The sequence below is a fragment of the Miniopterus schreibersii genome (genome assembly GCF_964146895.1).
Source record: "Miniopterus schreibersii genome assembly, chromosome: X".
NCBI lineage: Eukaryota > Metazoa > Chordata > Mammalia > Chiroptera > Miniopteridae > Miniopterus > Miniopterus schreibersii.
In genome coordinates this window covers 35521853-35537954 of record NC_138104.1, presented here as the reverse complement: position 1 = coordinate 35537954, position 16102 = coordinate 35521853, and the positions used below count along the sequence as shown (strand labels likewise).

The 16102-nt window shown below is 32.7% G+C and overlaps 1 protein-coding gene across 3 annotated transcripts in view; it reads left to right on the top strand.

Annotated features, from left to right (window-relative positions):
* PCDH11X (protocadherin 11 X-linked) overlaps positions 1-16102 on the top strand; it is a 674530-nt gene that overhangs the window by 484853 nt on the left and 173575 nt on the right. For all 3 annotated transcript variants that reach the window (XM_081126095.1, XM_081126094.1, XM_081126092.1), the window contains one exon: positions 11902-12100. In XM_081126095.1, coding sequence (XP_080982221.1) covers positions 11902-12100 — 199 coding nt within the window. The remainder of the gene's footprint in view (positions 1-11901; positions 12101-16102) is intronic.

The following is a 16102-nucleotide window of genomic DNA, read 5'->3' as shown; positions in this document are numbered from 1 at the left end:
AACAATTTATTTTTGTTATCATTTAGACCACAGTAAACTCTCTTCTATGAAATTAACTACAAATAAACATATCAAACTTGTTTTAAAAAAATGAATTGTGAAATGAACAATTGTCTTTAATTTGAATTTATCCCACTTCTTATGACCAACTTCTAACCTTAAAGTTAACCATTTTACCATGAGGTTACTTATTTTCTCAAGTGGTGTATTAATTTTGCTTTATTACCACAACAAAATTTGAATGGGTTTATGGGTAAACTATTTTAAAGGAACATGAAAACTAACTTATCTTAAGATTTGCAGTTCCATGATGCTATTGAACTAAATATTCAGCAGCACCAATATACAGCAAATTTATCTTTCAACAATAGAGATAAATTAATTCTTTTATGCTATGTTTATATTAGGAAGCTGTGAAATATTTTAAGTTGCTTGGCTGCCCACAGTTGCTTAGTGAAAGTGGTCTTGATTAGCAAAATATTTTCCAGAGGCTGATGTCAAAATGAAAGCAAATATTAAGAGTCCACTACATTCTTCTTTTGGCAGTAAAAGAAATAGCAGTTGGTTGCTCCTAACTCTTCAGTATTAATTTTTTTGGGAAAAATTCTATTAAGTTATTTATAGCAATAACTTAATGTTTCAACATCTTTAAGTTTAACATTATATCTAATTTTAAACTTTACTCAGTGGCATTTCTTAAAGTTTCACCAGTTCTTACATATGATATGACTGTTATGTCATTTACTTATTAGTTACTTATATTTTCCTTAAAAATGTGGGGGGAAAATGTTCAAAATCATTCTTTTCTAAACAGATCTTTGCACAGTAATGATGAAAATCAATAATACTAAAATCATTTTCAGACATTCAAGAAAATATTTTATATAAATTCTAGGTGCAATTACAATTATTCTATGCAATGTTCACTTACTGAAGAATTGTCAAGGTATAAGTGGAAATCACTACACCAGAGCTCTAGAGATAACACTGCTCATTTAAAACTGTAAAATGTAACCAACTGAACTTTGTAGGATCTAACCTTTCCCATTTGTATCCTTTAATCTAAAGTGTAGAACGAACTTCAGAAATAAGAACTAATGGGAGTTTCAATAAGAGAATCTAGTTCAGAACCAGATTGAAGTCCAGCCAGTTTCAGTAGAAACGGTCTGTTTCCAAAGGGAATTGGACCAAAGATTAAGACAGTCTTAAGAAACAGCCTGATCCCGAGGGAGTGAGGCTGAAGAGCCAAAACAATTATTGCAGACAAATAGAGCCTTTAACAGAAAAGTAAGAAACCTCTGAATACATCCTGAATAGAGCCCAGAGAGTTTAAAGATGCAAAGTGAATGGAAGCTGGGCTCCAGGAGGACACCTACATTCAAACTCCTGGGATGACCAGTAAACAACAAGCTCAGCGGGCTCTGTGAAGGCCTCCCCGGTTTGCTCTCCAGCCTCAGAGAAGTCAAGGGTCTTCTCCGGATCCTCCTACGGTCGCCAAATATTTTGCAGGTAAACAAAATGTCAGCCAGACATTCTCAATCTACCAAAATGGGATAATTTGAGAAGAGCAAGGAAATGCAGTCTGCTGCATGCAGCCATGATGAGACAAGAGCAAGTCCTCTAAAACAAATAAAAGGAAACATTTTTAGAGGAGAAAAGGAAGTTGGGAAGGGCTACTACAGAGAGTTTTCCCTTTTGCACTTTGCAGTTGATTATAGTGCATGAGAGCTCCCCCTTCTGGCCTCCCTATTTCACTTCAAGTGAGGTTTTTGTTTATTCATTTTATACAGGTGATTTATTTAATTTCCCTTCAGTAGATTCATTATGAGTTGTCTTTATTTATTTGTTCCTCCATGAATGTCAAGAAAGCAGATGGGATTAAATAGAACATTGTTGCAAAAAGAAAATGTCTACTGTATAAAAATTATAAAATAATACTTTTGTAAAGTTTTTAAATTAGAATCTGGCATTAGAATTCCATTTTCCTAATAAGGCTAGGTTACTTTAAACTGTCAGATAAATTGCTTATTTGAAATATATTCAGAAAATTTAATCAGTGCTTCTGTTTTCCCCGTTTTCCCCCTGAAATTTTGGTCAAGGATCATATACGTCAACATCTGAGGCATACCTTAGACCTACTCAATAAGAATATTTGAGGGTTGGAACACAGGAATCTACATTATTAACATATTAACTCAGTTATTTGTATGCATATAGTGTTTTCAAAAACACTGGATAGTGGATTACATTAGCTAATCAATTTCATCAACATCACATTCCTTTTTATCTGTAATTTACAAATGTAATGAAAGGTAACAAAATTAATATTACATTAAGTCCAGATAATATATTTAAGGTAAATATATAAGATTAATTTGAGGGTTTTAAGTTAGGAGACTAAATCTTTCTACCAGTTTTTGCATTTCATTCCCAGTTTAGATATATTTAAGAAATACATGTCTATAACTTTTAAAAACAATGAAAAGGATAGTGTCATATGAATTTCCTCCTGTGATTATAGTATAATTATATTTCGTTTTTTAACTTGTAGATTACTGTGAGATTATTTAATACCATTTGTGTGTGTATGTGTGTGTAGGATGAGTGGGTGTGGTGAGTGGAATGTAGGGGCATTATTCTTTGTATGTAAGATAAAAAAGGGAGGACTGCTTTTAAAAAAATACATCTGTATGGGGAGCTCCATAATAAAAGTGTCCAGCAGTGCTACAGATACTAATTGTTTGCAATTTGTTTCCCTTCTACTTTCAACTATATTCACCCCCTACATTGCTTGCTGCTACCTTTCATCACTGGCAATTGTTGCTGAAAGATAGAGCTACCTAAATTTTCTCTTTGATGACTAATGGGAATTATAGAACTTCAAATCTTAAAAAAAATAAGAAGAGTTCAAAGGAAACATTGGTCTTTTAATCTTAGATTAATTTCCAGGAAGGGACACATTTTACATGAGCAGCAGTATTTTTGATGCACTGATGAGCATCAGGTAAAGAAGATGAAGTTGAACATGGTATATGTACACTATAAAGGGTCTAAAGCAAAAAAGTTACCAATGTTTGGTATAACACATTGAAGAAATTATTAGCATGCTAGCTGATGTTCACATTCCTCAATTTTATTAAAAAAATGTCTAGTCACTATTATTTTTAAACTGGTATTTGATCACTATCCTGTACTTTTTTTTCTCCATTCTATTGCTTTATTTATTTATTTATTTTTTTAAATTGAATTCATGGGAGGTAACACTGGTTAATAAAATTATATAGGTTTCAGGTGTACAATTCTGTAACACATCAATGCCACCCAAAGTCTAGCCTCATTCTGTTACCACATATTTGACTTCCTGTACCCTCTCCATCTTTCCCCTATCCCTCTCTTCCCTCTTGTAACCACCGTACTGTTGTTTGCCATCACATATTTTGTTGTGATTTCTGTTAACATTAAACAACAGAATATTTTGTTCCAAGTGTTTATGCAGTTAATGACAATGCCAAGTTTTTATCTTTCACTGTACACTGCATAATGATTCCAACCTATATAATTCAAGTCAGAAACCATCTGTAGCTTGAATGACATTTGGTTTGCTTAAAATGCATCAATTAAACAGACATTTTGTAACTATGGCAATGAAAAAATAGTTTGCAAATATAAAGAAGTGACATCTGAGACAAAGCACTTTTCAAAACAAAACTTGTGGCTTCCCTCATGGTAACAAATTTTCAAATAAATTAACAACTAGAAAATGATAATATTGACTAATATTATTTTAAAAATGATTGTATCATATGTTATCTAGAAATCCATCATCTCTCAAGCTCATATATCAACAGTAATAAAGAATTAAATACTTAAGATCAGACTTTGTTAATTATGTAAATAAATTATATGGGCAAAAAAGAAAAGGGTTAGTAAGATGGTAAAAGATCTGAAAACTATGCCAAATTAGGATGGGGATTTTAACATGGAATTGGAATATTAGTACTTGAGGCTTAATTAACTTTAGACACTGAAAGGCTTGTCATGTAGTGCATAGATACAGAAGGCAGATCTAAGGATAGTTGGTGGAAATTTCTCTTTCTGTCAATGTTTTCATTTCTAGCAGCTACCAACCCTCCTAACACACTTTGAGTTGAAGAAATAGATAACCAAAGTTGTTAAAGCACAGTAAGGTAGATATAATTTTGAGCATGAACTTAGTGATAAATATTTTAGCAGTTTGCATATCTTTTACTTCTCCCTTACTTCCTGGAATGACTTTTTTGTATAGTTTGAGGATGTCAAAGTACTGGTTATGGATAATGAAGGTCCTATGGTAACTCATAAATTTTAATATAAGTCCCTAAACCTAGATATGGTTAACACCAAAAATAATGTAGATCTTTCTTCTTTTTCTTTTTCAAAATCGATACCTGGGTATTATCTTTTCTTATATATAATTTTTATTTTTTATTCATAGAAAAATGGACATACTATTTTTTCTGATATTGTCTTTAAGTGGCTTAGGAATCTAGAAAACATTAACTCATAAAACAAGCTTTTTACTCTTTCGACATTCTGGGATGACTAGCAGAGGATAATTAATTGTTCCTCGAAAGTCTGATAGAGTTTACCTGCCAAACCATCTTGACTGTATCTTGTTTTTTTTTAATTTTAATTTTTGTTTAAAATATTACAGATGTCCCTTTTTCCCCCCAATGACTCATTCCACCCTGCCCCACCTCCCTCCCCAGTCCCTCTCCCCACCATTGTTCATGTCCTTGGGTTGTGCATATATGCATATAAATTCTTTGGTTACTCTCTTCTCCTCCACCCACCCACCCCCCTCCTTCCCTCTGACATTCGTCAGTCTGATCCATGCTTTCATGTCATTGAATCTATTCTGTTCATCAGTTTATTAAGTTCTTTAGAGTCCACATACAAGTGAGATCTGTGATGTTTGTCTTTCTCTGCCTGGCTTATTTCACTTAGCATAATATTCTCCAGGTCCATCTAGACTGTCCCAAAGGGTATGAGATCCTTCTTCCTCACAATGGTAAATGGGATTGTTTGTTTTGAGTGTCTCTTTCTGAGAGTTCATTATTGGTGTATAAAAATGCCATTGATTTCTTGGCGTTAATTTTTTATCCTGATACTTTGCTAAATTCATTTATTAAATCTAGTAGTTTTGGGTAGAGTCTTTAGGATTTTCTATGTACAATATCATGTCATCTGCAAATAATGACAGTTTACTTCCTCCTTCCCAATTTGGATGCCTTTTATGTTTTCTTCCTGTCTGATGGCTATGGGGAGGACTTCCAGTGCTATGTTGAATAGGAGTGGTGAAAGTGGACACTCCTGTCTTGTTCCTGTTTTTAAGGGAAGTGGTTTTAGTTTTTGCCCATTGAGTATGATGTTGGCTGTAGTTCTGTCATATATGGCCTTTATTATGTTGAGGTATGATCCCTCTATCCCCACTTTGCTGAGAGTTTTTATCAGAAATGGGTGCAGGATTTTGTTGAATGCTTTTTCTGCATCTATTGATATGATCATATGATTTTTGTCCTTCATTTTGTTTATGTAATATATCCAATTTATTGATTTGCTGATGTTGTACCAGCCTTGCATCACCGGAATAAATCCCACCTGGTCATGATGTATGATTTTTTTAATGTATTGCTGGATCCAGTTTGCTAGTATTTTGTTGAGGATTTAAGCATCTACGTTCATCGGGGATATTGGCCTGTAATTTTCTTTCTTTGTAGTGTCTTTATCTGTTTTTGGGATTAGGATGATGCTAGCCTCATAAAAAGAGTTTGGGAGTTTTCCCTCCTCTTGAATTTTATGGAATAGTATGAATGGAATAGGTGTTAATTCTTCTTTGAATGTTTAGTAAAACTCGCCTGTAAATCCATCTGGTCCCAGACTTTTGTTTGCTTGGGTTTTATCTTTGAGACCATTACAATGGTCTGCTTTTAGTTTAATGTCTGGTTTTAATATTAATGCCATTTTTGGACACATGCCAGTTTCAGTTTTGTCCTATTCTAATTGTTAGTTATGCAAGTGTACTTTCTCGAACATTTATAATAATGCTATTTCATTTAAACATTCACAAAAATCTGGCAATTGCCAATTTCACAATTTACAACCAACAACATCCTAGAAAGAAGAAGCTTTATCTTACCTATCTACAAATAGATTACTTTCATTTTGGTTGATCTGAAATGAACCATGATTCAAGGAAAGATGTCCACATGTAATGCCATGTAGTCTTCTATCATCAAAAAAATATGCCTGGTCCTGGCTAGTGTGGCTCAGTTGGTATGAGCATCGTCCTGTACACCAAAAGGTGGCGGTTGAGTTCCCAGTCAGGACACACACTCAGATTGTGGGTTTGATCCCCCATCAATCCCCAGTTGGGCTGTGTGCGGGAAGCAACCAGTCGATGTTTCTCTCTCACATCGATGTTTCTCTATCTTTTTCTCTTTCCCTCTCTTCCTTTCTCTCTCTCAAAAACAAAAATACTTGACTCATTTGCCAAAAATCAATAAAATAAAATAAATTTAAAAAATTACCAAGTGCTATGAAATATTTAATAGTGAAACAGAGCTAAGAGAAGATCTGATTCTGAGATAACTGAGCATCATGAAGAACTTTCTGAACATGTTAGTAATATGTGATGGTATTTTAATAAAGCCTTAAAGTGTAAAAACTTCAGGAATAGCATTTGAAAATGAAAATATGCATATATGCATAACCCATGGACACAGACAATAGTGTGGTGGAGAGTGGGTGTCGGGTGGAGGAGGTCAATGGGGAAAAAAGGGGACATCTGTAATACTTTCAACAATAAAGATAAATTTTTTTAAAAAGAAATGAGACAGACCATTCAAATTTTATGAAATGAAAAAGTGATAAAACAATTAGGTGAATTGATCTCTCTTGCAAGATGACTTGAATTGAAAAAGTCAGAAGTTTAACAAAACATGGGGTCAAATAGTAAAGACCTAATATATAATATGTCATCTGGGAGATTTTACACTGGAAATTATGAGCTTCAAGTGAGATTTATGTGCTGCTCATATAATGCACATAAAAATTCCATGCTGAGTTTCTAAGATTTTTTCACATTTTAATTTATGATATATTGAATATTATAAGTTATTCTGATAAGAGACAGTACTGATGAGAAAATGCAGACAACCTCTGACATCCAGAAAGAAGTTGTTGGTTATTATAATATATGGCAACTCAGAAACTTAAAATATGCTTACTAGTTTGATATCAAGAATGCACATACATGGTAATCCTCAAAAAGTAGTAACCCCACCTATGATTACTGTTTCTAATCAGAGTTACTGACAGTGGCAGAGAATCAAAGGTAAGCTAGGTCAGGGTGTATTAGAATTGGAGTCAGGGGGAGTGCAAGGTTGTATGATTAGTTTGAACACTTTGACAGGTAATTCTAATGAGCCCTCTGGAACATGATACTCATGCATTCCATTATGAGATTCACAGGCTGGCCTGTCTGCATGCAACCTCTCTGCTGCCAGCTTAACCTTTCTAAGGTGCCATTTACATCATGTTATGGAAATGTAGAGATATTCATTTGATGTTTCGCATGGAATTATGCCTCCTGGAGGTATTATAATGGACACAAGAATGTTGCAAATTTGATAGTTCGCTTGTAATGACTCATCTGGGTGACAGCAGTATTATTTCTACGCATTCATATTTTCTGAAATTTTGATTGATTTGAGCTAAAAACAAGGCATGTAGCATGTAGATTAAAGAGAGACACCCTGTGAAGTTTTCTCCTACTGGCAGAAAAAATAACTCGCCATTCAGTAAGACATTTATTCATGAATGATCCAGGATTTATTCTGTCCCATAAAGTCATCACTACAGTCATAAATTGTTTAATTTGTATGTCACAGCTTCCTTGAAGGGCTGCAGACAGACAAATTATGACATGTTCATTAGCGTAATAACTCTTTTATACTGCACAGTAATAATCTTCAACACTTGAAAAAATGAAATTATTTATCTTTCTCTTTGAGAGACTTAGGAATGATTTTCGTGAAATGGTTAATATTTCTAAATATATTGGGTAAGAAAAATGCTTCCTTAAGTTGAATGTCTTCATATGATGAATCTGAGCAGAAAGGTACCATCAGAGAGAAAGGATTTATCCATTCACAAGGAAAGGGCAAATGAGTTAAGCAAGTTTCTACAATTTACTACAAAGGATTCATAAATTGTTAAGTTCATATAATTATTTTATGTTCAGTTTTATCTGGAAGTGTCACAAATTGCAAAAAGCAAGCTTAAGTAAGAATTATTGGAGTAACCATAGGAAAAATAGTTAACTGTTCTTTTCTTATTAAATCTTAATTTTTCAGAAGCCTTTTAAAACAATTCCTTAAAAATTAAATTCTAATAATTTAACTTAAGGAACTATTTCATGGAGATTTATAAAATGATGGACACCCTACTTATTCACAGATGTGCAAATATAGAGCCTCTTGCGAATTCACTGAATATAGAAATAGAATACCTAGACTGAAATAATGATATTTGAATGCCTTTCATGGATTATAGAAATAGGTAAGAGTGTTTTAGACTGCAAACTTTGAAACCATGAATGAGAAAGAAAGCAAATCCTTGATTTTGTTGAACTTTATAAGACTTAAAAATGATATAGAGCCATTAATGACCAGACAACAAACCCTGGTCTTCACTTGAGACCTTCTGATATTTGTTAAAGCTAATGTAAACAAGAGTGTTTGTTAATATGACTGTTTTGCTTTTGAAATCTCAAAGGTGTATATGTGATACTATCAAATATAAGAACTGCATTTCAGGAACATGGGACTAGTGCTGGTAGTATTTTTATGCACAATTAAGAAGGGACAAAAAGCAGTTTTGTTCACCAAAAGGAGTCTTACAAACCCTTTCATTCTCTGTTATTTACACTTAACAGGATTCAATTTGTGAGGGTCAAGAAAATTGAGCATGAGTACATGATCAGGCCAATTACAGATAAATTCTAGGGCATTTTTTGCTAGGGCTTTTAGTTAAGCTACTAGTATAGGTGTCATAGGATGGGATAAACATTTTTTAAAAACTAAATTGCCTTGTTTTTTGTGTATAGATAAATAAGTGAACACAAAACTCCATTCCCCTTACATCAGAAAGTAACATTAGCCCCTACTCCTACCATTCAACACAACTTTGCCTTCTCTTCACTGGCAATTTATATTATGTTAGTCTCTATGACTCCATGCTTAACCAGCATATTTTAAATTCTAGATTAATTTATTTTGTCAGCAAGAATTGTTTTCTTATTCATAGACTCGTTTATCTAAGCCCAATACTTTAAAAATGTATTTGGTAAAAATATATTCACATGCACACACACTAGACACATTATACAAATCATGTACCATATGTATGTTTATATATATATATATACACACACATATATATACATATATATGTACTTGAAATGTTACTTGTGTCTTATAGAAAATAAAAATATTTCTTAACAGTCATGCATTTTGGTGCAAGCAATTATAGATTAGTATCATGATAAACTGGATTATTTTACATACAATGATTTTTTAATCTGTGTTAAGTAAAACCTTTAAGATATATACAATAGTTAATTGTAGATAAATGTCTACAATATAATGTTTTGGGCATTTTAAAATGCCATTTTTCTAGGTCTTGCATTTTGAAAAAGTTTGTGAGTAAAGAATGTTTATATTTTTCTTAAAGAGGGTGAAAATATTTTAAAAACTAAAAATAAATTTTGGAATTAAATGAAGTTTAACCTATAAAAAATGAGCATATGACTTCTTAGAGAACAGTCAAATAAAATGCAGCTTTGCTGGGCTGACAAAATTAGCTTACTGTTTCCTCATGTGGCAGAAGGGGAGAGTGAGCTTTCTGGGACTGTTTTTATAAGGACACTATTCCCATGTATGAAGGCTCCACCCTCATAACCAATCATCTCCCAGAAGTCTCATGTTTAAATACCATAATGTTGGGTATCAGGTTTCTACATATGAATTTTGAAGGGCAGCAGACTTTCAGTCTATAACATCTTCATGTGAAGAGACTGCTGACTGTCAAACCTGAATTTGCAAAAGTATCTTCATTCTGTCATGGAAAAAAATTATTTTTATTCCCTACATCTTTTTTTATTGAATTTATTGAGATGACATTGGTTAATAAAATTATGTCGGTATCAAGTGTACAATTATATAATATACCATCTGTATGCTGTATTGTGTGTTCACAACCCCAAGTCAAATCTCCTTCCATCACCCTTTATGCTTTTCTACCTCCCCCACCCCCTTCCCCCTGGTAATCACTATACTGTTGTCTATGTCCATGACGTTTTTTCTTTTTTTTTGTTTTGTTTAATCCCTTCACTTTTTTTTACCCAGCCCCCAAATCCCTCCCCTCTGACAGCTATCTGTCTGTTCTTTGTATCTATGAGTCTGTTTCTATTTTGTTCGTTAGATTCCACATATATGTGAAATCATACGGTGTTTTTGTCTTTCTCTAACTGCTTATTTCACTTAGCTTTGTTTAAATTTCTTAAATAATTCTCTTAATTGTATATTGCATACTGCTAGTAGTGAAATGTTGAAATGTTTTGGTTGATCTATTGTTACATAGCAAACCACCCCTAATCTTTGAAGCATAAAACAAGAACCAATTGTACATTACATTTTTTTTAGGTCAGGATAGTGCCCAGCAGAGATAACGATCTTTGCTACACAATGACTGGAGATGGCTGGGGTGATTCAAATGAGGCCTAAAACTGGAATGAACAGAATGTGTTCTTCATATACATATCTAGCACCTAAACTAGAGAGACTGGAAAAGCTGGTCCTCTCTGGGTATTGTACTTTCTTTCTATGCAATCTTTCCACATGGCTATCTTGAGCTTCCTCATAGTATGGCAGTCTCCTTGTAGTCAGACTTGTTTCAATGAAGCAGGTTTTCCCCAGAGTGAGTGTTGCAAGGGAGCAAGACAGAAGCTGCAAGGTTTGGTTGCAGAGGGCCTACCTTATTTAGTGTGGTAGAGGAATACATAAGGGTGTGAATACAAAGAGGTGACTCCATTGCAGGGGATATCTTTGTAGACTGTCTACTACATATAGCAATGCTGCAAACAAAGTACTGCTATTTCTGGTAGAGTTATCACCCTTTCTGGATGTCTTGAGCCTTTTGTTTTTGGAAACCAAATATTTCATCTTTATATTTGACATATATATAAAATATCCTGCTATAATTACCATTTAAGATGATACCTATCTTTGCTATTATAATTACCATAAATTGCTATCCATACCATGCAACTATTTTTATTTTTTAGAGTGTAGAATCAATTTAAATGAATTCCAATTCAAAATATTGCCCCTAAGATTCTTTGAAAAGATGATTTGCACTTTAAATTTTCTAAGCCTACAAGATTGAATAAATTTGCTGTTATTTACCAGAATATTACAGATATAGCAATATAATTTTGTTATATTTATTCATGCTTATTATTCAGAAAATGAATTCTTGTCAAATAGTCGCTCAATAAATCAATGTTGAAATGATGATCAGAATTTCCAATGTGCTTGAATGTCTATAAAGGCTGAAAGCCTTTTGCTTTAGAACAAGTGACTTTATTCTGCATCTGGTTGTGCCTTGTTTCAAAATATAATGAAAGCAACTCTGCTGCCAGGTGAAGCAGGTTCACAGAAGCCTGAAATTGTTCCCAAATCAACATAATGTTAATGTGACCTCACTAGATAGATGAAATAATGTATTTTCTAAATTGGATGCATTAAGTAATTATTCAGATCATAGCTGAAACCCTGTAATTTTCTTTTTTCCTTTCAGTCCCAGCGGCGTGTCACATTTCACCTACCAGAAGGCTCTCAGGAAAGCAGCAGTGATGGTGGACTGGGAGACCATGATGCAGGCAGCCTTCCCAGCACATCCCATGCTCTGCCCCTTGGCTATCCTCAGGAGGAGTACTTCGATCATGCTGCACCCAACAACCGCACTGAAGGAGATGGCAACTCTGATCCTGAATCCAGTAAGTTGTACCTCTCTTGTCCTGCAGTATAAGTGGGCTTATTGTTTGCAAGTCAAACAACTGTAGCCATATAACACTGGCCATTTAATTATGTTAATATGAGTTACAAATTTTTAAAAGGGAAAAATACAAAATTAGCTTGAAGGCCAATATGTATCCATTTGAAATGTGTGATATCTACTTTGAATAAAATTTATTATGAAATATAATATAGTTATTTTGTTTAGGCATAGCTAGGATTTTCTATTTATATCTGCATATACATGTATTTATATGTACATAACCAGACATTTTATTTTATTCATTTAATTTATTTGTATACATATAAATTATTTTTATAATTCATGAAAACTATTTTTAGATTTTTTTCTCATAAACAAGAACCATAGAAAATTATTTTTTTTAAGGATATAAGAGATCCTGACTCCAATGCAGAGGAGTTGATTTGAGGTTTCCAATAATGTGCTGAAACCACAAGTCTTATGCCATGTTAGTGTTTAGAAAGATATTCAGATTTTTTCTCTAGACTAAAGGCGTAAAAGGCTATATTTTACAGAAATTCAGTATTTTCTTCAGACTGAAGGCATAAAAGGCTATATTTTACAGAATCCAAAGATGTTGAATTCTTAAAAAGGATCATGAAGCTGATACTAAATACAGAACTTCATTAAATTTATTACCTTTAACATGTATTAAACATCCAGCTTCCTGATAATTTTAGGAAATACAAAATTTGGTAAGGTTATACATATCTCAAAAGATTGAGTTCTAAATATTATAATTTGCTCCAGATATGTTTTTATACATGAAGTGTATGGATACAAAAGAGCATACCATATATGTGCTAGAGAAGAGACATAGGTATAAACCAATATGGAAAAAAAGAGACCAAGTACTGAGCATAAACATATAAAATAAATTAATATAAAATAGAAATTTTGAAAAGCTATTTTGAGCATTAAGGTTTGTATAGTGCATACTTTAAACAAAGCATCTAGATCTGAGAACAAAATGGCTTCCCCAGTTTATTTTGTTCATTAGATTCCACATATGAGTGAGATAAAAAAAAAATGGCTTCCCCATCATTGTGTCTTAATCCTTTATTTTTGAAACACCAAAAATAAAGGAAATCAATTGGTTGAACATTACAATGTAATCTAATACTAAACATACAGAACCAATGACAGCATAACATCAACCTTTTTCTCTCTACAAGAGTAGACATTGGATATTAAAGGTGTTTCAATATAAACACTTTAGAGACTTTAGTCACCAAATTCAGAAAATCCTAAACATTTGTGATGCCTGTATTCAATTTTATACTTAGAATAATTTATGACTCTTTGCTCTGAGGATGACAAATTCTATAACATGCAACACTCTTCTGCCTTTCATTTACTATGTCCAAGAGGACATAATGATTTCTTGTAAAAATACAAAGTTGTGACTGTATCTGCTGCTAAAATAATCTGAGTCAATCTCTAATAACAATACGGTCATAAGTAACAAATATACATTAAAGAAGGTGTCCTTGCTCTTTTTTACTCCATAAATTATTATTTTAATTGTAAGCATATCAGTTCCCACTTAACAGATAAGAATATAGAGTTGAAATGAGCATCATTTCTATAAACTAGAGAGTTGATTCTTTTGCCTATGCCATAGGCAAAGGAACTGCATAGCAACAATGCAATTGCATAGAATTGCATAGCAACAATGAAAGAGTAAACAGAGTAAGCATCCACAGTGTGGATCTCGCCCTAAAATAAACTTTCCAACTGAATGAGACTAAGGTGGGATATTATTGATAGTAACAGGTGCAGAATTGGTATGTGTTAGAAATTATGAAATCTTTAAAATTCAGTACATATTTAGGAAACTGGAGTGGAGAGGAAGGGGTCAATGGGGGGAAAAGGGAGGCCTGTAATACTTTCAACAATAAAGATATTTTGTAAAAAATTCAATACAAGTTTATTGATCCTAATTACATATAATAAATTATATATAATAATAAGTGGCTGTTTTCAAAATACTCAAAGAGTTATTTACAGGACCGGATTTTATTTATAGTTAAGAATGCAAGTGTTAGCAACAATGTATGAGCTAACATACTTAAGAGCTGCATTTTTTGTTTGTTTCTACTAGGGACTAAACATTTCTTTCCTCTGATCAGATTAACAATATGATTTTGATCGTTAAATATTTTGTTCATAATTAAAAAATGAGGCAATGACAAAATGTAAGTTAACAAAGTTCTTTATTAATTAGACTTTATTTTAAAATTGGGATGGCTGGAGGCAATAATAATAGTAATACAAATAATATATTTTTGCTAATTTAATAAGCTTATGCAACGGGTAGAGATAATTAAAAATTAATGTCCATTTCTGTATATGTCTAACAATATTAATGGCTCAATGATAAAAGTTTATTTTTACTGTAATATTAACTACTTACTCTCTCATTAGACCTGGAACTTCCCTCTAAACCATGTTCCAAAAGAATTTATTGATTAAGTGTTCCATTTTGGACAATAAAAGAACTTATTATTACAAGTGCAAGAAACACAATACTTCACTTTAGAGAAGTTGTATTATCTTAAAATGGCATACTAGTGAGATTTTTAACAAAGTACATGTGTGCGTTTTGTTTTGATTAAAAAGAAAAAAATAGGTGATGCAAAATTTGCCATAGCAAAATAATCTCTTTAGGCTAATACAGATGATAAGGTACATTGATCCTTCAAAAAAGAAACTCTATAGCTCTGAAATAGTACATAATAATGGGTTTTGTGATATGGAGCAGCTGCCAATAAACTGTGCAGTGTTAGTCAATAGCACCACAAATAGGAATGTAAACTGCTGGAGGAAATAAATGCTGTCCTTAAGCAATGGAATTAATTTATGCAGATCCCATTTCATATTTTGAAATGCATTATATCCTCAATCTACTTTCTTTTCTGCTAATGAATTACCCAAAATATTTGTGAAAATTCCTTGTAACTTCACAAAAACTGAAATACAACTTTTATGAATAAGATTTTCCCCAAAATGCGCTAAAGGGATTTATTAATACTTTAATCTATAGTTCCCAGGTTGATAAATATGTGCTGATTAGATGAATAAATTATGCTATCCATTCTTGCAAGTCTTTTGCCAAGAATCTTAACTTTCCTTTTTAAGATAAAGAAACAAGCAAATGCAATCCAATTATTTCTCTTTTAGGAGAAAAGTTTAATAAAACATTTTGTTTAATTTCATTTGAAAGCGTTTTGAATTTTTAAATTTCACAATTGCAATCTTCTGACTTTAGCCTTTGCATGAGTCACTTAATGCCATTCTGAAATTTTGTCTTTCTTGGCTAACAGCCTCTGTTCCAGAGCTTCCCTCCCACTATCACTCCATCAAATAATGTGTACCATTTCCAAGGGACCTTGTTCTTCGAAGCTAGTTATTTTGGTAGAAACAAACAAACAGAAGTCCAATTCATAAATAGCATTATTGGTCGATTCTGGGTTACTGTGGATACTCTAACAGGTCGTGTCTTGCATTTTCAAAGGCTTTTGTGGAGACACACAAAGGTGTGGCCCTAGTAGAGAACAGGGTGTGACTGTGTACTGCTAGGAATTTTATATATCAAGATGTAGTATTAATTGAGAGATTTTAGGTCAGTGTGATCCTCTTGGGAATACTCTAAACACACTAAACTACATATGGCTCAATATTCATATCTACTTGTTTATAAGTAGCATTAGATAAAATATAATTTATGAAGAGAAGAGTTAATGCTTTCCAACTTTCTTTTTTAAAACATTGCTCTGATATTATAATTCAGGATAAGTTCTGACACACATGCAAATATTAGCTAAGGTCTACATGCTAAATTTCAGAGATTTTTGACTAGTTCATATATATGAATTCAGATATGTGTGTGTGTTTTCTCTTAAATAGAAAATGCATTGCTACTCACTCACTATGGGTGAGTTAGAGAGAAAAAGGTACC